The following is a 22,954-nucleotide window of genomic DNA, read 5'->3' as shown; positions in this document are numbered from 1 at the left end:
TAAGCCTACACTACGTTCAACCGTACTTCCAAGCGTAGATCAATTGAATGGCGGCAATTCGCCATTCGCCAGCGCGTAAGAACTCTACCCTTTCCAGCTCAACTACCTGTGAGAGGTAAAACTCCCGCAATAGACAGACAGTCCGTCCTAGCGTCTCCATGACGCTTTTCAAACAAATCACGATAGTCTCGACGCAGCCGCTGGGGATGTGTTGTCCGTTTCATATTGTCTCTCGTCGCGCAGGGAACCACTGGCTGAGAACAACCGAAGATTCGACTTTAATTTTAGGTCTATTAGATTGACCATGTCATTGACAAATCAGCATGGATTCTCGACCGAGTCAGATGCGGCTTCTGCTGAGCGATGGATACAGTCTGCCTATATTCTGACCTGATGCATGCAAGGACGCCTGGTTCTGAGATAAGCAGTCATGTACAGAGTAGAAAACTAAGAGTCGGAGGATGCCGAATCATGGACATGGATGGAGGAGGCATTGCTCAAGGAAGGGGCTGAAACGGAGGATGACAGTGCGCGAGAGTAAGACGCGACGTGCTGGACGCATTGGGATCTGACTTTCCTGTTTCTTGGAAGTTGAAGCTGAGGTTTAATTCTTGGTATCTAGTGAGTGGGACGCGTCGAAGGGATGGAAATCAAGTACTCCTACCTCTGAGGAGGAGTATTCGGAAGTAGTAGTAGTATTCTATCTTGCTTATCATTGCTAACTACCTTTATGATAACTAATGAATCTCATACTGATGATCTACAAGTATGTTGACTCGACAGTCATTTACGGAATAGTCTTGTTATCGCGGGTCAATCATGAGGATAAGAGCGATAGGGATCTATTCTGTAGATGATCAAAGACAATCAAGGGCTGAACCATGATAAATGAAGAAAAGTAAGAGACACGAGTTGACGCGACCTGGTGCACGTCGACAACCTTCATCTATGTATTGAGCTGATGGTGAGAGGAAGTGAGGGGAAGCTACTATGGAACGAAGGATAATTGGATTATCTGGAGTCGTGGGATCCTTTAAGAGTCCAATAGAGATGCTGATTCAATAATTGATAATACAAGGTGCGCGCCTTGCATAGCTTGTAATCTACCTTAGTCTAGTCGTAGGAGCCTACACCTTAAACTACTTGAAGGATATCCAACACGAACATGACGCGCTCCATCACGATCACGGTCCAAGTGTGGAGTGGAGGAGGTCCATCAGACACGCCTCAAATACTTCGCTGCATCCCTCATCCCTCCTCCAGGCATGGAGATGATACCAATCTCTGATCATCATCTTACTACTTCATTCATTCTTTGCCGTTGAAGCATCCCTTTACTGCATCGCTGTACCTGTCAATCAGATCAATTCCTGCCCTCCAGTTTCGACCAGGAATTTGCCCTGTCTGCTGCCCTTGCCTCCTCTTCTTTTCTGTTGCATCCTCCATACTTCCTCACCGACCATATATCTTCTGTGCATTGCCTCGTCTGCCTCGTTCTTGATCGCTAATTTCTTTTTTATCCTCCTAATCCTCACATCCTCACCACCACGGTCTTCTCCCATCCAACCCCCCCCCCGTCCTGTACATCCACAGCAGTATCAGATCGTACCATATCATATATTCAACAGACCGTGCCGTATTTATCTCCGTCGCAGCCACACTCAATCCTGCTCCAATCATCGCTTACTTCCTCTGTGATCGATAGATCTATCTGTCTATCATCTATCTATCTACCAGTACCATCAGCCGGGATCATCAGCTTAGACCGCCAATCCCTTGCGGACCCCACTTCCGCGAAATCAAAACAAATCCAGGCAGCCACAGCTCCGTCTTACTTCCTCGGTCGCATTCGACTGTTGGAATAAATACGACCTGGTTAGTATCAAAAAGAAATCATTCTTGCTTTGACAGCAAGATCTTCAACGGGTGCGATTCGTTTCAGCATCCGTCTCAGTATGGCCGCCCTTACTATGACTCCTACCACCATGCGGCAGCCCTTTGCCAGCCTCGATGCACCCCGTATGCGCTCCTTGCTTAAGACAAAAATGAACAGCAAGAACCAGCAGAATGGTATGGCTTTCCCGGCCCTTGACCACACATACAACGTCCTTCTAACACTCGGCTTCACGTCAGGTGCGTCCCCTGCCAAGAGGAGGCCTTTGGCTGAGGTTGATGCGGAGAATATCGACCCGGTCACCCTAAACATGTCAACAAAGCGAAAGCGCGGCTGCGATGAAGAAGACCACGATCCCAGCAAATGCTCTCCCAAGCCATTGAAGACCTCTCGTATGGCTCTGACCGTCGTGAAATCGAACATTGCGTCCCCCATGCCTTCCTCTACCTTCAAGGCACCTCTCTCGAAACCTAAATCCACGCCAGCTCTCAAGCCTGTCGGCCGTTCGCCTCAGGGCAAATCCTGCAAAGCATTTGCTCGTCGCTCCACCATCAGCAAGAGTCGGCCAGAACCCACGGGCAGAAAGAGCATATCCCGGCCTTTCTCCATCGCGACAGTATTGGGTAATGCGCAGCCCAAGAGCCAAACCGCCCCTAAGACTCCAGCCTCCTGGTCTTTTGAGATCCACGTGGACTCGGAGCAGGAAGAAATGACCAACCTGATGCAGCACTCCACCTGCGTGCTGGATATCAGCGATGACGAGGGCAAGGCGGAATTCTCAAGTCGCGGCAAGGAGAACATTCCCCCGTCTGAGTTGGGAACTGACCTGTCTCGGACACGTGAGCGAGAGACTTCCGTCTCAAGAAAGACTCAGATGACGGATGAGCCTCGCTCTCCGCTCGGTGAACTCAATGCCGCGGACTACTATGGCGAAGATTGCCATGCCTTTTCATATGCCGTGGTTTACGACGAGGATGAGACCGCCTCGGAAACAAAGACCGCCCTCCCTCCCCTGCCACGCAACCCCGCTCGGACAAAGTTGTCAAGTGTATCATCCATATCCTCGATCCTTGCAGCTACCCAACCCGTCAAGACTACCGAGTCTACAAAATCTGAGGCAGAAATTGAAATCTGGGAGAGCCAGAGCACTGCAGATGAATCAGAGAAGGCGATAGAGAGCAACCCCAGCGATGAGCTCTCCTCATCATCGGCCTAATTAATTAATGTTTGAAATAATCGTTTGTCATGTTAATACTAGTCTGGATGGCACCGGCGTTTGAACTAGCGGGTTGGACACATTTGCATGGCGTTGAAAATGGTTCCTGTTTCTGGAAATTTTCGAACTTGGATACCCTCTCTTGCCCTCTTTTGATCTTGTCATTTCTTTTCTTTCCATAATCAGCAATTGGATCCGTCATGATGAGCTTACGTTCCTTAATCTTGCTTGTAGTGATTCCCTACTTAGCTTCCTTGTTGTTATCAGTTCTGCTTAATGTTGGCTTCTCATCATCTGACCATAGCCGCTTAGCTCGTAAGCCCAATATTATATGCCGAAAATAGATACCTGCTAGTCACAATAGATCAAATTAGGGTAACACAGCTTGAGAAGAGAATCATGGCTTTGACGGTTCGTCTACATCCATATCATCTCCCACATCCGACTCTTCCTGGTCCAGATCATTCGCCTCATCCTCGTCCGCCGCCGTCGCAGCAGCCTCCACCGCTTCCGCCGCAGCCGCCACCTGAGCCTCCAGCCTCTCCGCCTCCTCCAGCGCCTCCTCCTCGCCTTCGCCCTCGCTCTCCTCTTCCTCGCCTACATCTTCGCTCCACTGCACGCGTTTCCCGCGCGCAGCATCAAAAGCAACCCCTCCCGCCGAAGGAGCAGCATTCGAACGCGCACTCGCACCCGCCGCATCAAGCTGCCCCTTCCAGGACGCCTTGATCGACGCCCGAATATCAGTCGCCAGCTGCATCTCCCGCGAGGACGTCCCCTCGGGGTCGAGCGTGAAGTCAGCCAGCGAGCTATCCGGCGCAACATGGTCCGGGAAGCGGAGAACGCGGGCGAACTCGTGCTCGTCGGCGGCGCGGCCGTCGAGCATGCTCTGCACTTTGGCGCGCATGATCGTCCTGGCTTTGCCGATGGTGCCGCTGCCGAACCAGCCGTCGACGGCGATTTCGCACGTGTCTCTGAGGAAGCCTGGGGGTTGCGGATCGGGGAAGAGGATGGAGCGCAGGAGCGGGTCGGTGATGTCGCAGAACATCCACATGCGGCCGTCTGGTGGAAGGGGCGGAGTGCCGGTGAAGAGGTGTGTGTCTGTTGGTAAGGGGGTGAAGGCGTCGGTGCCCGTGGGGACCTCGTTGGGTCGTGGGATGGTGTGCCGTCTGCCGCTGCCGGCGTCGCGAGCGAGCTCCGAGGTGCCAGATAGGATACGGAACATGACGGTTTGGTAGATGCGGTAAGCGGGGGAGGTGCGCGGGTCGTGGCCGAACTTGATGATGGCGTCGCGCCAGGGTCCTGAGCGGAAGATGTAGCCGACGTAAGGCACGGCGTGGCGGAGGGCGTAGCGCTGTTCGGGGGTTTTGAGGTGGTTGCGGAGGCCACGGCGGGTCCAGGCTGGGCGCTCTTTGAAGAGGTCTTCGACGAGGGTGATGGTTTCTCGTAAGGTTGGCTCGAGGGTGTGGATGGGTGCGAGGTTTTCGCGGGGTTTGGTGGGCACGGGTGCGTCGAAGGGAAGTAGATAGGTATACACTTTGGCGGCTTGGGAGGTGTTGACGGTGGTGAGGTTGCCGGAGGTGTCGACTGATTGTCGGACGGTTGGGTTTTGACGGTAACTTGGCTGGGGTTAGTGTTGGTGAATGGACATGTGGTGCAAGAGGCATACATGTAGGTAAATGGGACGTCCCCATGGCTCAGGGAGGGAGGCGGTATGATATCGACATTGGATGTGGCACCCTTGCTCATGTCAATATCAAACTGTCTCATCTTATCATCTGCTCAATCTTAGTCATGTCTCTCTACATTCAGCAATGTAATGCTTACAGTCAAAAGAGAGTATCTGCTCCCGGAATCGATTGGTGAATGCGCTCCCGGTGGTCGAGTAGACAAAGTCGGGCATGCCTGGAGAACGTGATCAACCTTCTGTAGCTGACATGTGAAGAGGGGCAATACAAACCTCGAAACACATGCGTCCGGTTAACCATCCCAACAGGCTCAACCTTGTACTTGCCCACGTTGTCACTCAGACTTCGGAGTAGCTGCTTCGCACTCCTCCGCTGAGGCTGTTCATGGACGGTCGTGACAGGAACACCAGAGAATGGCTCATCCGAGCCCTTCTTGCGTTTCCGGCCAGTCCTCTTGGGAACTGTCACTTTGAGTAGGATATTGTTAGAAGCAGAGCTCGTCGACTGGAGTGGTCGAGACATGGCATCCTCCGGCCGCAGAAAGAGTTTGGCTCGGGTGTCAGCCTTTGGCGGGTTCAGAATCTGATTTTGTTAGCATTTTACTTAATGCACTTTTGGGAATGCACCTTACCTTTGAGATGCCTGCATTGCCTTGTAGAGTTTCAATTGCCTTATCGACGTCCTTGATGATGGCCGGGTGCTCCACGCTGATGATGTGACGAGCAGGGATTGAGTAGTACGGTGCTGTTCTTGTCCCTTGTTGGTCCATCATATTGTCTGGACTAGTTGGTGTCGTTTGGTCCTCCATCGTGCCTTTGTGTTGTCAACAAATTGGCGTGGACATAAATCACGAAGCCGTGATCAAGAAGAGGTCAGATATGTATATTTCCACCAGTTTACGAATAGGATCTGGTGATGGACAGGAATCGGCAATCCGCCAACTCCACACTGTAGAACCGGTCTTTCAATTCGTGAGACCAGACATATGGAGAGTCTACTTTGACAGTCAATACATGACGTTTATGGGGACGCTGAATCCGATCCTGAGGTATTGCTCTAGGATCTTGTCTCTACCTTACTGGTGATTTGAGAATCGTCGAGTCACATGACTTATCTCCAAGCCAGGCATTACTGAGAGGAGATTGCCCCTCTAGTGTGATTTGACCATCGAACTGATCTTTGATTTAATTGTGCGATCTGTTTCAGTGCGAGCAGTCAGATCTGGACAGTAGTATGTAGATAGATAGACAACTACCCAGAGCACTGCAGGTGTCCTTGTGTCGTGTGAACTTCTGCAGATTTACCAGCCCGAGCGCTCCTCAGCCACAGTGACAGGACGGTTTGTTTCATCTCCGTCGTAAGGACCACCACAACAACAAGCACCAGCATACAATCTACTCAGCGTGTCAGCAATCTTCTGCAATTGCCGTTCCTGAAATTTTATATTATGGTCTCTTCTTGATATTAATAACCTTTTATTATCTCATTCCTTGTTGCAAACTGCATCGTTCATCTTAATTTCTGGGGCTCTTGCACCCACCCCGCTCTTCCCAGCCAGCCAGCCGCTAAGCGACAAGGAGACAGACGATCGGCCCAAGCAGACCAAACCAAACTGACCTGATAGCTGCTCCTGACTATCTATCTATCGAAAACCGACTGGGTTCGCGTCCGAAAGAAAACTGAGAGATCTATCTAATCAGACTTGTGTCTCCTCCACTCGGCCTCGATATCCGCATTGTCAGATTGATTCTGGAAATACTCTACTGAGGTAAGTTGTGCAGCAATGGTTTCTTGTGACTGGATTCACCGTTTCTGTTTGCCCCTGGTGCTACAATTGTCCGCTTGTTCCTTAACCTACCGCTTCCCCCCATTCTGACCCTCAACTCTGGGGTTATTCGTTCAACCCACCACTTCCTATTTTTTGGTTTTCGAGTCCGAAGTCGTCGATCTTCCGACTCGAATGGTTTGAAATCCTGCAATTTTTCGATTGATAATTACCGTCGCTTTCTACCTGTTGTGGTTGGAACATGCTCATGTGGTCATTCCAGGCCGAACATAAACAAATCACGCCGTGGCTCCTCCTTGAACTGCGTTCGCGCTGCCCGACTTAACGCCTCCTGCTAGTGTGCGGCAGCTTGCTGCACTGGCATCGAGAACCTCGACCGAGTACATGTGGCTGGTTACATAGTCTTGACAATGAAGGGTTTCAGACAGAGAGTGGTGAGTCTGCTCAACGATCGCCGCCCCCCCTCCCCGCCTTGATGCCTGGCGACCACCACAGCACTGCGATATGACAAGTTCCTGGCTAAGATAACTATCCAGCATGAGCAGTTGTCGAGGGCGAAAGAAGCGAATAAGTCCTCGAAGAAGAAAGACTCCCAGAATCAGGCCGCCCTCGCCACTCACCAGGCCCAGCAACCCGCGTCCCCGAACCACGGCACGCCGACTTCATCTACGACCTCCGTAAATGATATAAGGGGAAAGTCACCGGATAATGCCACGCAAGCGGGCGTGTACCCCGCTGGCCAGCATTATATCCCACACGGTGCAGGTGTCGCTGGACAGCCTGTGAACAATGGACCGGGGACTCCGACCAAGCAAGGGCAGCCGATTGCACCTAGCGTTATCATCAGCCCAAGCGCACCACCGGTGAGTTTCCTAGCAACGCTCCAACGTCTGTCGGAGACATTGGGGTCGCGCCGTGACTGTATCGATGGAACAACCGATGAGTGCTGACTTTCCCATCTCGATAGCATGTCCCTCCCCCTGGTGCCGCAGAGACGATGCCTGGCGACTTGGCTCCTCCGAGAAAATCCCATGTCTTTGATCGCCTCCAGACTACACCCAAGGATATGTCGGAAGGGATTCGGACTCCAAAGCGCCAGCATTCGTCACGATTCGATATCTCCGATCAGCGCCAACGGGAGTTGGAGAAACTTCCTGGATTCCACGAAGTGCCACCGAATCGGCGCCAAGAGCTTTTTATGCAGAAGATTGACCAGTGCAATATCATTTTCGACTTCAATGATCCTACAGCCGACATGAAGTCCAAGGAGATCAAGAGACTGGCGCTCCACGAGCTCCTGGACTACGTAGCGAATAACCGTTCAGTGATCACCGAACCCATGTACCCTCGAGTGGTCGAGATGTTCGCCAAAAACCTCTTTCGACCCATCCCTCCCCCAGTTACCCCCCAAGGCGAGGCCTTTGATCCGGAAGAGGATGAGCCGGTCCTGGAAGTGGCCTGGCCGCATATCCAGGTTGTATATGAGTTCTTCTTGAGATTTATCGAGAGTCAAGATTTTAACACCAACATCGCCAAGGCATATATCGATCATCATTTTGTCCTCCAGGTACAATTGGATCCTTAAAGCCCTTTCTTCTCCCCCTGAGAACCACATACAGCGATACTAATCCTCATCAGTTACTGGAGTTATTTGATTCGGAAGACCCTCGGGAACGGGACTTTCTCAAGACCACTTTGCATCGGATCTACGGAAAGTTCCTGAATCTGCGGTCTTATATCCGTCGGTCCATCAACAACGTTTTCTTCCAATTCACGTACGAGACAGAGCGCTTCAACGGAATAGCCGAGTTGTTAGAAATTCTGGGGTCTATCATCAACGGATTTGCCTTGCCTCTGAAGGAGGAGCATAAGCTCTTTCTGACCCGAGTGCTGCTCCCCTTACACAAAGTCAAGAGTCTCAGCATGTACCACCCACAACTCGCGTATTGCATCGTCCAATTCCTTGAAAAAGATTCTACCTTGACTGAAGAGGTGAGCCTTTTTCTCGTTGCAGTATCCCTTCCACAGCTTTTCTGATAATGGGGATTTTAGGTCGTTCTGGGCTTGCTACGCTACTGGCCTAAGACGAACAGCACCAAGGAGGTCATGTATCTCAACGAAGTGGAAGATATCTTCGAAGTCATGGATCCAGCGGAATTTGCCAAGGTTCAAGTACCTCTTTTCCAACAACTGGCCAAGTCAGTTGCAAGTCCTCATTTCCAGGTCGCGGAACGCGCACTCTACTTCTGGAACAATGAATATTTCTGCAACTTGGTCAGTGACAATGTGGAGACGATCCTTCCCATCATGTTCGCGCCGCTTTACGAGAACTCCAAGGGCCATTGGAATAGGTAAGTTGGGTCTTGGGTGTACTTCTTAAGCGAAATCCGCTAACATACTTACCCTCTCATAGAACAATCCACAGCATGGTGTACAACGCCATGAAGATGTTCATGGAAATCAACCCTCAACTGTTTGACGAATGTTCCCATGAATATAATGAGCGGCAGAACAGCGCCGAGCAGCGTGAGAAAGCTCGACAAGAGCGATGGGAGAAGGTCTTGGAGCGAGCCAAGCAAAGGAAGAACGGACTCTTACCTCCTCCAGCTCCGCCTGCAGAAGTGCCAGCGCAAGTCGATGAGGTTGATGCCCTTGCTCAGGATAACCAGAAGCGTCTCAACGCCCTGAAACTGGAGGATTCTGCGTCAAACAAGGAGCGGAAAGAGGGTGCACCAACTACGGTAAGTAGCATCCTGCCCTGACTGATCTTGTGTCCGCGTTTGCCTCATGTGGTTGTCACTCTTAATCGAGGACCATCCACTCTGATTTCTGTGTCGCATTCTGTATATGTTACTAAGGTTTTGCGTATTTCGGCGTCTAGCAAGCGTGATTCTAACGTTGAAACGTCCGTTTGCTCCAGAGACGGCGCCGAGGTTCTCTCGACGGTTCTTATACGCGAAGGCGACGAAGTGGTAGCGGCAGCGAGATTCGACCGCGTGTGGATCGACGACGGTCGGCTGGTTCGAACGCCGTATCGTTTTTGTCGCGGAGCAACTCTCTCAAGTGATGGTCGGTTTGGTAACATGACTACTCCGTTAGATTTTCTTTTTTTTGTGCAATGATGGCATAGCGACTATGAGCTGCGATGAAAGTGTACTTGACTTTGTTTGGCTTGACATACGATACAAGCCGTTCACCCGTGCGGGCCTTTTGCCTTGGTCGCTTTCCTCTTTTCCACCCCCTCTTCTTCTTTTGTACATGACTTTCAATATCTTTCACAGTGCGCGCGAGGCTTATAGAGCCCCCGCGATTGACCAAGCGGACATTTGATTTGGACTATTAGAACTCTGTTCGGGTCTGGAAAACGGGTGATGGCGTTTCGCTCGATCGACCTTGTTGTCGGTTCTTCTTTTTGAATTTCTAAAATAAAGACTTCCAGTCACTCCATGGACTGTCGTATGCTTCCTCATATGCTTCGGGATGCACGTGCCTTCAATGGTTGAAGTCAGGGTCAGACACACTGACATGTAGTCGTTGGTATTGATAGGCTACGTAACGCGACTGCCGCTGTAGACGCGCGGCAGTCGGAACGGGGAAATTATTATCCGAGATTTCCTGATTTGGCCTAGTGTTTCCTTCGGGGTCTCTGCGATACCCGCGTTCTGCTCTACAGCTTTCTGCTCTGGGAGTTCTCAAGGCATGAGTCTGAGGTGTTATATCCTTCTTTCCCCTCCACGCTCCCCTCCCCTACTTCTTGATACCTTCTTTTGGAGCGAATACTTTCCCTTTTGATTATCACCCCAAACACTAAGCGGGGGATTTAATGACTTAACGACCGTGTTTCTTTTGCTCATCTAGCCGGAGCGTTTTCGTCGAGCGAGTCGAGAGACGATTCCTCCCTCGATGTCCCGCATGTGAGAAGGGCACGCGAAACCGGTTGTGCTGGCTCTTCAATAATTAGCCGGCCTCGCGGCCTGGCAGCGATCCAATTCCTTCGACATTAATACTTTCTCCTCCAGGGATCAACCGCAGCCATGGAGCGAAGCATTGATATCTACGCCAGCAAGCTGGGCGACGATAAGCTTGGTACGTTCCTACCTCAATGCATATCTGTCTAGACCGACTACGAGACAGTCCTACTCGAGGCGCAAGTCCTGTCAGTTATATGTGTCATTCGACCTGTGTTAACCAGTTTGCGACATAGATATTAAAATCCGAGCCAACGTCGCGGTCGAGCTACGAGACAACATTGAGCCCTTATGCTCTGGTGCAAGCTATCCGCTTTTCCTTTCCAAGCTATGGCCAGTTTTCAAGAATATTTTGAAGGGCGAGCCGGTGTTCACAAACTTGTCATTCGAACAGGTAAGTGACCTCAGTTCCAGCACTCTTCCCCTCTCGATTTGGGGAGATTGGCGAAACTGGAGCTCATATCGGCGTTTCACTACTAGAAATTACGGAATTGCGTCCTCGAAACCTTACACCGATTGCCAATGGCTTCTCCCGATGTCGAACCCTACGCTGCGGATATGGTTGACCTGCTTATGGATCTTGTGCGCATTGAGAATGAGGAGAATGCGGTTCTCTGCATGAAGACGATTATGGATTTGGAGCGGAACCAAGCAACTGCGACGGCTGCCCGGGTGCAACCTTTCCTGGAGCTCATCCAAGAGATGTTTCAGACGATGGAACAGGTTGTTCGTGATACATTTGATACGCCAAGCCAGGCTACACCGTCCGGAATGCCGTCAACACCTAGTGCTACAGTACAGAACTTCCAGTCGCCTCGGCCCAGTTCGCCTGCCACGTCGGTGTCAGATCTCGGACCAGATCAACAATCCAGCAATGTCCTGCTCAAGGGTATGCAGTCATTCAAGGTCTTGGCGGAGTGCCCAATCATCGTCGTGTCCATCTTCCAGACGCATCGGAATTCAGTCTCGGCCAACGTGAAGCTGTTCGTGCCTTTGATAAAGAGTATTCTTCTCCTTCAAGCCAAGCCGCAGGAGCGCGCGCATGCGGAGGCAGCAGCACAAGGCACAATCTTTACAGGCGTATGTAGGGAAATTAAAAATCGGGCTGCCTTTGGCGAATTCATCACAGCACAAGTGAAGACGATGAGCTTTCTCGCGTACCTGCTCCGTATGTATGCGCACCAGCTCCAGGATTTTCTCCCTACGCTTCCTTCCGTTGTGGTTCGACTCCTGCAAGATTGCCCCAGGGAGAAATCCAGCGCCAGGAAGGAACTTCTTGTGGCGATCCGGCACATTATCAATTTTAATTACCGGAAGATCTTCCTGGAGAAGATTGACGAACTTCTTGACGAGAGAACCCTCATCGGCGATGGATTAACTGTGTACGAGACGATGCGGCCACTCGCCTACAGCATGCTTGCAGATCTTATTCACCACGTCCGAGATCACCTCACTCGCGATCAAATTCGGCGAACAGTCGAAGTCTACACAAAGAATCTTCACGATGATTTCCCGGGAACAAGCTTTCAAACCATGAGTGCTAAGTTACTTTTGAACATGGCCGAAAGGATTGCAAAGCTAGACGACAAGCGCGAGGCCCGTTATTTCCTGATCATGATCTTAGATGCTATTGGTGATAAATTTGCTTGGATCAATCATCAATTTGATAATGCCGTCAAGGTGTCGAAGGCGTACAAGGCAGGCAAGAAAGATATTGAGCCTTCTTCCGAAAGATATCTCGCGGACAAGGAGAACCCTCCAGATTGGGATGAGATCGATATATTCTCGGCATCGCCCATCAAGACCTCGAACCCTCGCGATCGTGGAGGAGACCCTGTCTCGGACAATATCTTCCTGTTCAAAAACCTCATCAACGGACTGAAGAACATCTTCCATCAGCTCAAAAACTGCAACCCAGAGCATATTCAGATCGACCCCAACAACGTGCCGATTAATTGGCCTGAAGTCTCTTACGGCTATAATGCAGAGGAAGTACGTGTTATCAAGAAGCTGTTCCATGAGGGAGCGCGTGTCTTCAAATATTATGGCGTCGATCAGCCTGCACCAGAAGTGACATATAGTTCCCCCTTCGATTTCCTTGCCAGTCAGTATACGGCGCCTATGTCGCGGGAAGAGAAAGAGCTTTTGGAGAGCTTTGGGACAGTCTTCCACTGCATTGATACGGCCACCTTCCATGAGGTGTTTCACTCCGAGATCCCTTATCTGCATGAGCTCATGTTTGAGCATGGGGCTTTGCTTCACCTGCCTCAATTCTTCCTCGCCAGCGAAGCCACTTCTCCTGCATTCTCTGGGATGGTGCTCCAGTACCTCATGGATCGTATCCATGAAGTGGGAACCGCTGACATGACCAAAGCGAAAATTCTCCTCAGGATGTTCAAGCTTTCTTTCATGGCCGTGACCCTCTTCTCCGTCCAGAATGAGCAGGTACTGCACCCTCATGTAACCAAGATCGTCACGAAATGTATCGAGCTATCAGTCACCGCTGAAGAACCCATGAACTACTTCCTCCTCCTGCGGTCTCTCTTTCGCAGTATTGGCGGGGGCCGGTTCGAATTGTTGTACAAGGAAATCCTTCCATTGCTGGAGATGCTCCTTGAGACGTTCAACAATTTGTTACTGGCTGCTCGAAGGCCGCAAGAGCGTGATCTCTATGTCGAACTGACGCTCACTGTGCCCGCGCGTTTGTCCCATCTTCTGCCTCACTTGAGCTACCTAATGCGCCCTATCGTTGTAGCATTGCGCGCAGACTCAGACCTTGTAGGGCAGGGCTTGCGAACCCTTGAGCTTTGCGTTGACAATCTCACGGCTGACTACCTCGACCCCATCATGGCTCCCATTATGGACGAACTGATGACTGCTCTATGGGATCATTTGCGACCGCATCCCTACAATCATTTCCACGCTCATACAACCATGCGAATTCTGGGCAAGCTAGGCGGCCGTAACAGGAAATTTTTGAACCATCCGCCTGAGCTTACATTCGAGCAATTTTCTGATGATTCACCAAGCTTCGATATCAAGCTCATTGGGCCAAGTGAGAAACGGCCGTTCCCCAGCTCAATTGGGGTGGACCTGGCGATCAGGAAATTAATGGAGGTTCCCAAGACGGCCGCCGCAAAGGCCTCTGATGGCTACTATAAGCAACAGGCATTCCGCATGCTGTCATCCCAATTGAAGCTCTATATTGGTCATGAGAATGTTCCAGAAGATCTAGCTGCTCTTTTGCGTTTGCACGCCAATGACCTCTTCGAGGGCAAAACTACAGCCATGGCCGATATCCTGGACAAATCTGAGAGGTCTAGTTCAATTGCGAAGAAGTTGGCGCAGGAGGGCACGCTGAAGCAGCTCCTGAAAGCTTGCATTTTCGCCACCACCCTTCCAGACATCGAACAGAGCGCAACCGCCTTCGTGGCTGATGTCTGCAAGCATTTTGCAGTTGTCGAAGTCGGAAGGGCCCTCGCGCTAGCCAGACATAATCGGAAGCCCTTTGATGTCCACAGTGGAGAAGGTCCCGTGTATTTGGACTCGCGGATCCTCGCTGAAGCAATCGTTGAAAGTCTCTCATCAGATAACCTTCGTGTCCGCGATGGCGCTCAGGCGGCAATGCAGGTTATTAAGGATGCCGCGGGGATCATTTTTGGAGCACCTGAGCGAGTTGCGAAACTGCCATTCTTCCAGCACCTGGGTCGCGTTTTCTGCCATAGTTGTCATAGCGAGGAATGGTTCACCAAGGCCGGAGGCAGCCTGGGTATCCACCTTTTTGCAACCAAACTTGATCTTGGGGATACTTGGCTCTTTGATAAACAGTTCGAATTCGCACGGGCACTGATGTATGTTATCAAGGATACGCCCGCTGATCTGCCGGCTAGCACTCGAGTCAGTGCGGGTGACACCCTGGACTTGATTCTCAGGCGATGCTGCAAGAATGTGTCCAAGGATGACATGAAGAACGAAAAGAGTCGTCTTTGGTCCCTTTGCGGTTTCTTTGTCTATGAGCTTTCGCATATGAACAAGCATGTCCGTGAGGCTTCACGAAGGAGCTTTTCCACGATTGCCGAAGTGCTTGGTTGTCAAGTACACGAGCTCATTTTCCCCGTCAAAGACCGGCTTCTGCAGTCCATTTTTAACAAGCCCCTGCGGGCATTGCCTTTCCCTACTCAGATCGGCTTCATTGATGCCATAACCTTTTGTCTCAGCCTCCACAACAACATCGTCACCTTCAATGAGCCACTGAATCGATTGATGCTAGAGTCCCTTGCCCTTGCAGATGCTGACGATGAGTCTCTCGCATCCAAGCCGAATGAGTTCAAGAATGCCGAAATGATTGTCAATCTCCGTGTGGCCTGCCTGCGTCTGTTGTCGATGGCAATGAGCTTTCCAGAATTCGCAAATACACCGCAGAACACCAGCCGTGCGCGCATCATCTCCGTCTTCTTCAAGTCCCTTTATTCCCGATCCCACGATGTCATCGAGGCGGCCAACGCAGGTCTCAGGGATGTTCTCACGCAGACGAACAAGCTGCCCAAGGATCTACTTCAGAATGGCCTTCGCCCCATTCTCATGAACCTGCAGGACCCCAAACGCCTTAGCGTGGCAGGTCTGGACGGCCTTGCACGCCTCCTTACCCTGCTGACAAACTACTTCAAGGTCGAGATTGGTGCCCGGCTGTTGGATCACATGAAGGTTATAGCGGATGATGCGGTGTTGCAAAAGGTGTCGTTTAGCCTTGTCGAGCAGAATCAGACAATTAAGATTGTCACCGCGATCTTCAACATATTCCACCTTCTTCCTCCAGCCGCCACATCATTCATGGAGCACCTTGTGAATAAAGTGTTGGAACTGGAAGAGAAGCTTCGCCGGACGTCTAATAGCCCGTTCCGGAAACCGCTTGTCAAGTATCTCAATCGCTATCCCAAGGAGAGTCTGGCATTCTTCCAAGCTCGCTTTAAAGAGGAGCGCTTCGGACGATTCTTTGGCCAGATTCTTGCGGACCCGGAAAGTGAGGCGTTGCGTGCTGCAGTCGTAGCAGACACCGAGGGCTTCAAGTCAGCTGTTTTTGGGCAAGACTCAGCCGATGGCAGGAATACTGCTGCCATTAACGGTATCTATGTCGTACATTCTGTCTGCTCGTACGAGGCCACCAAGCGCTGGCTGGTCTCGCACGCGGATCTTAAGACCATGCTGCTCAATGCTGGACGTGATCTTGAGAGGAAGCTGCGCAGTGATCGGCTTCCAGCAAACGAACGTCTGAGGGTGGAGCAAGCGGAGGACCAGTTGATGGATATATTCACCATTTACCTGTCCGAGTCGGTGCAGGACTTGGATTTCCTCTTTGACCTGATAGACGGTCTATCGTCAGAAGAACTGAAGCGTACGCTAGCATTCCCGAAGTTCATCTACCGCCACATCATCACCAACGAATCCATCGACTACCGGCGGTCAGTGATAATGCGTTGCCTCGATCTTTACGGCCAACGCACTTGCTCGCAGAAGATGAAAACGTACGCCTTCCACAACCTGGTCAACCCAATATTCGCCATGGACGTCCAAACAACATGGAACAGCCCTTCCAACAGCCCGAAGCTGATGGACAAGAGCATGACCGAATCTATTCAAAGCCGTCTCTGGAGGCCTCAGTTAGCTGATTTGAGTGAGGAGTCTACCCAAGCTGGCGTGGACCATTCGCGCATGGAATTACTCCAGCTGTCAGCTTTGTTGATCAAGTACCATCATCAGACCGTTCAAGATTCTCGCAAGGACATAATTAAGTTTGCTTGGAATTACATTCGGCTTGAGGATATAATCAACAAGTATGGAGCCTATGTGCTCATCAGTTACTTCATTGCCCACTACGAGACGCCTTTCAAGATTGTGGTTCAGGTCTACGTCGCTTTGTTGCGAGCGCATCAAAACGAGGGCAAAGCCCTTGTCACTCAGGCTCTTGACGTTCTGGCGCCCGTTTTGCCTTCGAGGATAATGTCTGCAACGAGCAATGCTCAGGCGCCCGACACACGGTATCCGTTGTGGGCGAAGTGGCCTCGACGCATCTTAGCGGAAGAGACTGCGAATCTGCAACAAGTCATGAGCATCTTTCAATTCCTTGTGCGGCATCCCAACCTCTTTTATGAATCTAGAGAGCACTTCGTTCCACTCATCGTTCCCTCTTTGATCAAAATTGCGGCACCTCCTAATTCGAATAATGAAAGCAAGAAGCTTGCTCTGAATTTAATTGGTCTGATTTGGCACTGGGAACAGAGGAGGGTTACCAGCAGCCGTACTGCTATGACCAATGGCATCTTGGAGTCGCCAAATGCCAGGAAGCGCAAACTTGAAGATACGCAAGACACATCTACACCTTCTGCAGCGCTTGGTCCTCCTAGTTCTCACGAACGCACTGAGTACATCATCCCTTCGGACCTGCGAGCTGCAATGACGAAGTACCTAATTACATTCATTACAACCGTGCCTGAGAGGTTCCCCGTTCCAGCTGCTCGCTTCCGAGAGCTACCTTCGTCAAAACCACAGCCACAGCAGCCGGCCATCCTGACTGGCGACATGGTTAAGAAAGCCGTATTCTTGCTGAGGAATCTCCTCTCCCCTGAGTACTGGGGCGATCTTGATATTGAGTTGTATCAGAAGATCACCGAGCCAATTCTTGCCGGGGAAAAGGCGGACAAGCCAGACGAAAAGCACATCACCAGCATGATTAATGCTTTGCAGGTCGTGCGTGTGCTTCTCGCGGTTAAGCCCGATGAATGGATCACTGCTCGTCTTCCGCTCGTTCAAAAATTATTCGAGAAGCCCTTGCGCTCAGACAATCCGGAAATTCAGGATTCTCTTCATGGCGTAGAGGAAAGCATGGATATCTCTCCCAAACTGCCGCCCCCGGTACGACGCGTTCTTGATGCTCTGCCGGAAGATCAACCGGAGGAGGAGGACGCTATGGATGTTGAGAACTCGCCCTCTGAATTTGTCACCTACTTGTCGGCCATCGCGACAGAGACTCTTTCGGCCAACAATTACATTTCGAGCCTCAACACCCTCTGGACGCTTTCAAAGAACAAACCAGCTGAGATGGACGCCCATATTGTCCCAGTTATGAAGGCCTTCTCTCAGAAATTGGCGAAAGAGCACGTTGCAGCATCGACGAACAATCAGCAAGCCCAATATCCACCCGGAGCCGCCAAACCTGCAGAAAATCTGCCTGATCAACAGGAATATGAAATTGGGGTTGACCTGATTCTTAAGACAATCGAGTTGATTTCCGTGCGCATGTCTCACCTCGGTGAGCAAAGACGTCCTTTCCTGAGTGTACTTGCGCAGTTGGTGGAAAGGTCACAGAATGAGGCCCTTTGCACCAAAGTACTGAATATGGTTGAAACCTGGATTTTCCATTCCACCGAGTCTTGGCCGACCCTGAAGGAGAAGACTGCCGTCTTACACAAGATGCTACTTTTCGAGACTCGATCGGACCAGAAAATGCTGAAGAAGTTTCTGGATCTGGTGATCAGGATCTACGAAGATTCTAAGATCACACGCACCGAGCTCACAGTTAGGCTGGAGCATGCATTCTTAATCGGCACTAGAGCGCAGGATGTTGAAATGCGTAATCGGTTCATGAACATCTTCGATCGGAGTTTGACCCGACTAGCCAGCTCCAGGCTAAGCTATGTTCTTACCTGCCAGAATTGGGACACTCTCGCGGACTCTTTCTGGCTCGCTCAAGCCTCCCATCTGATACTGGGATGTGTCGACATGACAGCACTGGCTAGACTTCACCCTGACGATTTCACCGTCTATCCTCTGTCTTTCCTTCTGAGCAATGCTGAAAAAGACGCAAGGAAGGCTGATGTCATGGTCGATATTCAGCTGGAGGCTTTTATCTCCGATCGCAAGCGATTCATAGCCGATATAGGCGACGTGAGAACTCGAGATTTGATGGAACCGCTCTGCCAGCTCCAGCATACGGACCCAAGCGTCGCTTACAGTCTGTGGACCACGTTGTTCCCGATCTTCTGGTCTACCTTGTCCAGGGAGGACCGTATCGACTTGGAGAAGGGCATGGTGACGCTCATCACGCGCGAATACCATCAAAGACAGCTGGACAAGAGGCCAAATGTTGTGCAAGCTCTGCTTGAAGGTGCCGTCAGGTCCAAGCCCCGATTCAAAGTCCCTCCTCATGTGATGAAGTACCTCAGTCGGACTTATGACGCGTGGTACACGGCTGCCAGCTATCTCGAGGAAACCGCAATCAGTCCAATCATCGATACCCCGACTGTACGTGAGAGTAACCTGGATGCGTTGGTAGAAGTATATGCAGGTCTACAAGAAGATGACTTCTTCTATGGTACCTGGCGGCGTCGATGCAAGTTCGTTGAAACCAACGCTGCCCTCTCATATGAACAGCAGGGAATGTGGGATAAGGCCCAGCAGCTTTACGAAAATGCTCAGATTAAGGCACGGTCCGGTGCAATGCCATTTTCGCAAGGCGAATACTATCTGTGGGAAGATCACTGGTTGATCTGCGCCCAGAAGTTGCAGCAGTGGGAGATTCTGAGCGACTTTGCCAAGCACGAGAATCTTAATGATCTTCTCTTGGAGGCTGCCTGGAGGAACATCGAGAACTGGCAAAGCGAAGGCAATCGGGAGCAGATCGAATCGCTCATCAAATCCGTTTCCGATGCGCCCACACCCAGGCGGACTTTCTTCCAAGCTTTCATGTCGCTTTTGCAGTTCCATCTCAAGAAAGAGAATTTGCAAGACTTCAACGGCGTGTGTGATGAGTCGATCCAGTTATCCATTCGCAAATGGCTCCAGCTGCCGAAAAACATTACAAATGCCCATATTCCGATATTGCAGCATTTCCAACTTCTCGTTGAGCTTCATGATGCCAGCCATATCTGTGCAAGCTTGTCCCAAACTAATGAGAGAAACCTGGATACCAAGTCCGCTGAGTTGAAGCTGCTGCTTGGAACATGGCGAGATCGTCTTCCCAATCTCTGGGACGATATTAACGCCTGGCAGGATCTTGTCACCTGGCGCCAGCATATTTTCCAGCTCATCAACGCGACGTACCTAAGTCTACTGCCCCCACAGACGAACAACGTGGCGAGCAATTCCTACGCCTATCGTGGCTACCACGAGACAGCATGGATCATCAACAGGTTCGCCCATGTTGCTCGAAAGCACCAAATGCCTGAAGTCTGCATCAACCAGCTCAGCCGGATTTACACCCTACCGAACATTGAAATCCAAGAGGCTTTCCTGAAGCTGCGAGAACAGGCAAAATGTCATTATCAAAACCCCAAGGAACTCAACAGTGGATTGGATGTAATCAACAACACAAATCTCAACTACTTCGGCGCACAACAGAAGGCAGAGTTCTACACCCTCAAAGGCATGTTCCTGGCCAAGCTCAACCATGTCAATGAGGCCAATGAGGCATTTGGGGTCGCTTTGTACTACGACTTGAGACTCGCAAAGGCCTGGTCTGAGTGGGGTCAGTACAGTGATCAACGCTTCAAGGCCGATCCATCGGACTATGAACTGGCCAGCAATGCAGTCAGCTGTTACCTTGAGGCTGCCGGCCTTTACAAGAATGCAAAGTCTAGGAAACTTCTCAGCCGTATTCTTTGGCTTCTCAGCTTGGACAATGAAGAGGGACGAATTGCTGGAGCCTTCGAGAACTTCAAGGGAGACACCCCTGTTTGGTACTGGATTACCTTCATACCGCAGCTTCTTACGAGCCTGTCACACCGCGAAGCACGCCTTTGCAAGGCAGTTTTGGTGAAGATAGCGAAGTTGTACCCTCAGGCGCTCTTCTTCCTGCTCCGTACGAACAGGGAGGACATGCTCAGTATCAAGAAACAGCATGACCAGAAGCAGGAGAAGTTGAATCGTGCTAGGCAGCAACAGGCGTCGCCCCACACCAAGCCTTCTCCAGCGACGGCCGACAGTTCTCCTGCACAGGGTAGTCAACCTGCTAATACAAATACTCCTGCTCAGGGTCAGGCTAGCCAACCATCTCAAGGTCAAGCACAAGCCCAGCAACAAGGTTTGCCCCAAGGCCAGAGTCCAGGTCAGGGCCAGATCAAGGCCCAGCAACCACCCGCTCAAAGCCAAGCTCAGCCCCAGGGACAAGCTCAACCCTCCGGTGCGGCTCCTGGACAACCCCAAGGTTCAGGGCAAGGACAAATGCAGCAACCTCAGAATCAACAACAGGCTCATTTGCAAGTCCCCGGCCAGAACGGCGTGCCGCAGCAGGCCCAGACGGCTGCCACAGAGCCAGAAAAAGAGCCTCTTAAGAAACCGTGGGAGTATTCGGACGAAATCATGTCCGGCCTGAAGACTGCCTTCCCGTTGCTTGCACTGTCGATGGAGACGATGGTCGACCAGATTCACAAGAACTTCAAGTGCCCCCCTGACGAGGACGCCTATCGTCTCATTGTCGCCCTGCTTAATGATGGATTGGCCTACGTGGGTCGCATGCCTGGTTCATACGCCCAGGACTTTAAACTACCTGCCGCCACCGAAGCCAATATCACACGCTTCGCAGAAACGATTCTCCCCGCACATATTCGCAAGTCTTTCGAAGCCGATTTCGTCGTCAAGAAGCCAACCATGTACGAATACATCCATAAGCTGCGTCGCTGGCGTGACAAGTTCGAGGAGAAGCTGGATCGCCGCGGCCAGTACCAATTTTTGGAGACGTATTCGCCGCATCTGAGCGAGTTCCGCTTCTTGAAATTTGATGAAGTGGAGGTGCCGGGACAATATCTGCTGCACAAGGACAAGAACCAGGATTTCGTGCGCATCGACAGGTTCCTGCCAGATATTGATCTTGTCCGGGGTATTGGTGTTTGTCATCGTCGGCTCAAGATTCGTGGTCATGACGGTAGCGTGCATCCGTTCGCTGTTCAACATCCCGCAGCTCGGCACTGTAGACGAGAAGAGCGCATCCTGCAGCTCTTCCGTATCTTCAACGGGCTTCTTGGCAAACGCAAGGAAAGCCGGCGCCGTAACCTCTATTTCCATCTCCCGCTCATGGTTCCCCTCGCGCCGCACATTCGCTTGGTGCGCGATGATCCTTCATACATTTCTATGCAGGGCATATTCGAGGACTATTGCCGCCGAGTGGGAACCAGCAAGGATGAACCTGTTCTGTTTACTATGGAAAAAATGCGGTCTTTGGCAGAGACAAAGCAAAATGTACGTCAAACGGATTATTTAATGGTGGAACGAGCTAATGTATCTCAGCGCACCCCTGACCAGCAGCAGGTTCTTCGGACTGAGATTCTCACGGCCATTCAGGAGAAGTGGGTGCCCAGTACGATTGTGAAGGAATACTTCCAGAAGACGTATCCCAACTTTGCAAATTTCTGGCTCTTCCGTCGCCAATTCTCCTATCAATACGCGGCTATCGCATTTATGACCTATGTGATGCATATGGGCAACCGGTACCCCAATAAGATCATGATCTCCAGGTCTACAGGTGACATCTGGGGCACGGAGCTGATACCAGCGATTAACCCCGCAAAGGCTTTCTTCTACAACCCAGAACAGGTGCCATTCCGTTTCACGCCTAATATCCAGACACTGATGGGACCGATCGCAACTGAAGGTCTCTTTGCTTGCGCTTTGATGGCGATTGCCCGCTGCCTCACCGAACCGCGTCATGAGCTCGAGCAGCAACTGAGCATCTTCGTTCGTGACGAGATGATGTTCTGGGCCACAGCGCAACATCGCGGTGTACTTCCAGTGCAACAGCTTCGTGACCTGGTGTACAACAATAGTGATATTATTGTCAACCGGGCTGTTAGCCTTGCCAGCCCGCCAGAGGGCAATTTGCCCGCCAACCAAACCACCATCGACCTGATATCCAAGGCTGTGAACCCTCAGCACCTGGCATCTTGTGATGCACTCTGGATGCCGTACCTCTAGTTGTACGTCGACTGGTTTCTGCTTCGTCCATGTTCTATTGTGTACTCTTTACCTGGCGTTTTGACTCGGTTCAAGGGGATGGCATCTGGTTCGCGGAGGTGGTCTCAGGAATTTGGGAAAAGTTGATGGGCATAATTGGACTTGGATTTTCTACTAGTTTTTATTCTAGCGTGGCGCCCTGGGACACATTTGATTCCTTGAGGATATGCTTATGATATCACATTCCGTTTTCGCACGTTTGTCTGCAGTTCGTTCACTGGTTTTGAACTTGAGCAGGGAATTGCATTGGCAGCCACTTGTCTTTAATGTGTTTTGAAATAGGTTCAATTGAAATAGATGTATCACAATTGATATGTACAAGGTACTGTGCTGAGGATTCCATGATATGCAACCCGTAAACCGAAACGCCAGACCTGCAACCTTCAACTGCTCCTCAGAGAAATC

At 51.1% G+C, this 22,954-nt stretch overlaps 4 protein-coding genes across 4 annotated transcripts, besides 2 other annotated features; 3 read left to right on the top strand and 1 right to left on the bottom strand.

The window, feature by feature from the left end:
• Positions 1-1,705: 1,705 nt before the first annotated feature.
• Positions 1,706-1,733: a microsatellite.
• A 222-nt stretch (positions 1,734-1,955) lies between these two features.
• NFIA_039540 (uncharacterized protein) lies at positions 1,956-3,110 on the top strand (the record flags this gene model as incomplete). Its single annotated transcript, XM_001266274.1, has 1 exon — positions 1,956-3,110. The coding sequence occupies one exon, from the start codon at positions 1,956-1,958 to the stop codon at positions 3,108-3,110; it is 1,155 nt and encodes a 384-aa protein (XP_001266275.1).
• Positions 3,111-3,507: 397 nt separating this feature from the next.
• On the bottom strand, positions 3,508-5,603 carry NFIA_039530 (transcription factor TFIIIC subunit TFC1; the record flags this gene model as incomplete). Its single annotated transcript, XM_001266273.1, has 5 exons — positions 3,508-4,726; positions 4,777-4,885; positions 4,935-5,012; positions 5,068-5,377; positions 5,427-5,603. 5 exons carry the CDS (start codon positions 5,601-5,603, stop codon positions 3,508-3,510), a joined length of 1,893 nt encoding a protein of 630 aa, XP_001266274.1.
• Positions 3,591-3,705: a microsatellite.
• A 1,388-nt stretch (positions 5,604-6,991) lies between the features above and the next one.
• NFIA_039520 (protein phosphatase 2A regulatory subunit RTS1) lies at positions 6,992-9,911 on the top strand (the record flags this gene model as incomplete). The annotated part of the gene is made up of 8 exons (XM_001266272.1): positions 6,992-7,015; positions 7,118-7,444; positions 7,549-8,148; positions 8,220-8,573; positions 8,634-8,932; positions 8,995-9,322; positions 9,440-9,675; positions 9,863-9,911. 8 exons carry the CDS (start codon positions 6,992-6,994, stop codon positions 9,909-9,911), a joined length of 2,217 nt encoding a protein of 738 aa, XP_001266273.1.
• A 704-nt stretch (positions 9,912-10,615) lies between these two features.
• Positions 10,616-22,510, top strand: NFIA_039510 (histone acetyltransferase TRA1; the record flags this gene model as incomplete). The annotated part of the gene is made up of 3 exons (XM_001266271.1): positions 10,616-10,667; positions 10,786-10,943; positions 11,030-22,510. The coding sequence occupies 3 exons, from the start codon at positions 10,616-10,618 to the stop codon at positions 22,508-22,510; spliced, it is 11,691 nt and encodes a 3,896-aa protein (XP_001266272.1).
• Between the last annotated feature and the right edge of the window lie 444 nt (positions 22,511-22,954).

Source organism: Aspergillus fischeri, genomic scaffold (genome assembly GCF_000149645.3).
Source record: "Aspergillus fischeri NRRL 181 1099437636247 genomic scaffold, whole genome shotgun sequence".
NCBI lineage: Eukaryota > Fungi > Ascomycota > Eurotiomycetes > Eurotiales > Aspergillaceae > Aspergillus > Aspergillus fischeri.
Note: the sequence above shows the minus strand (reverse complement) of the source record. Positions and strands in the feature narration are given on the sequence as shown.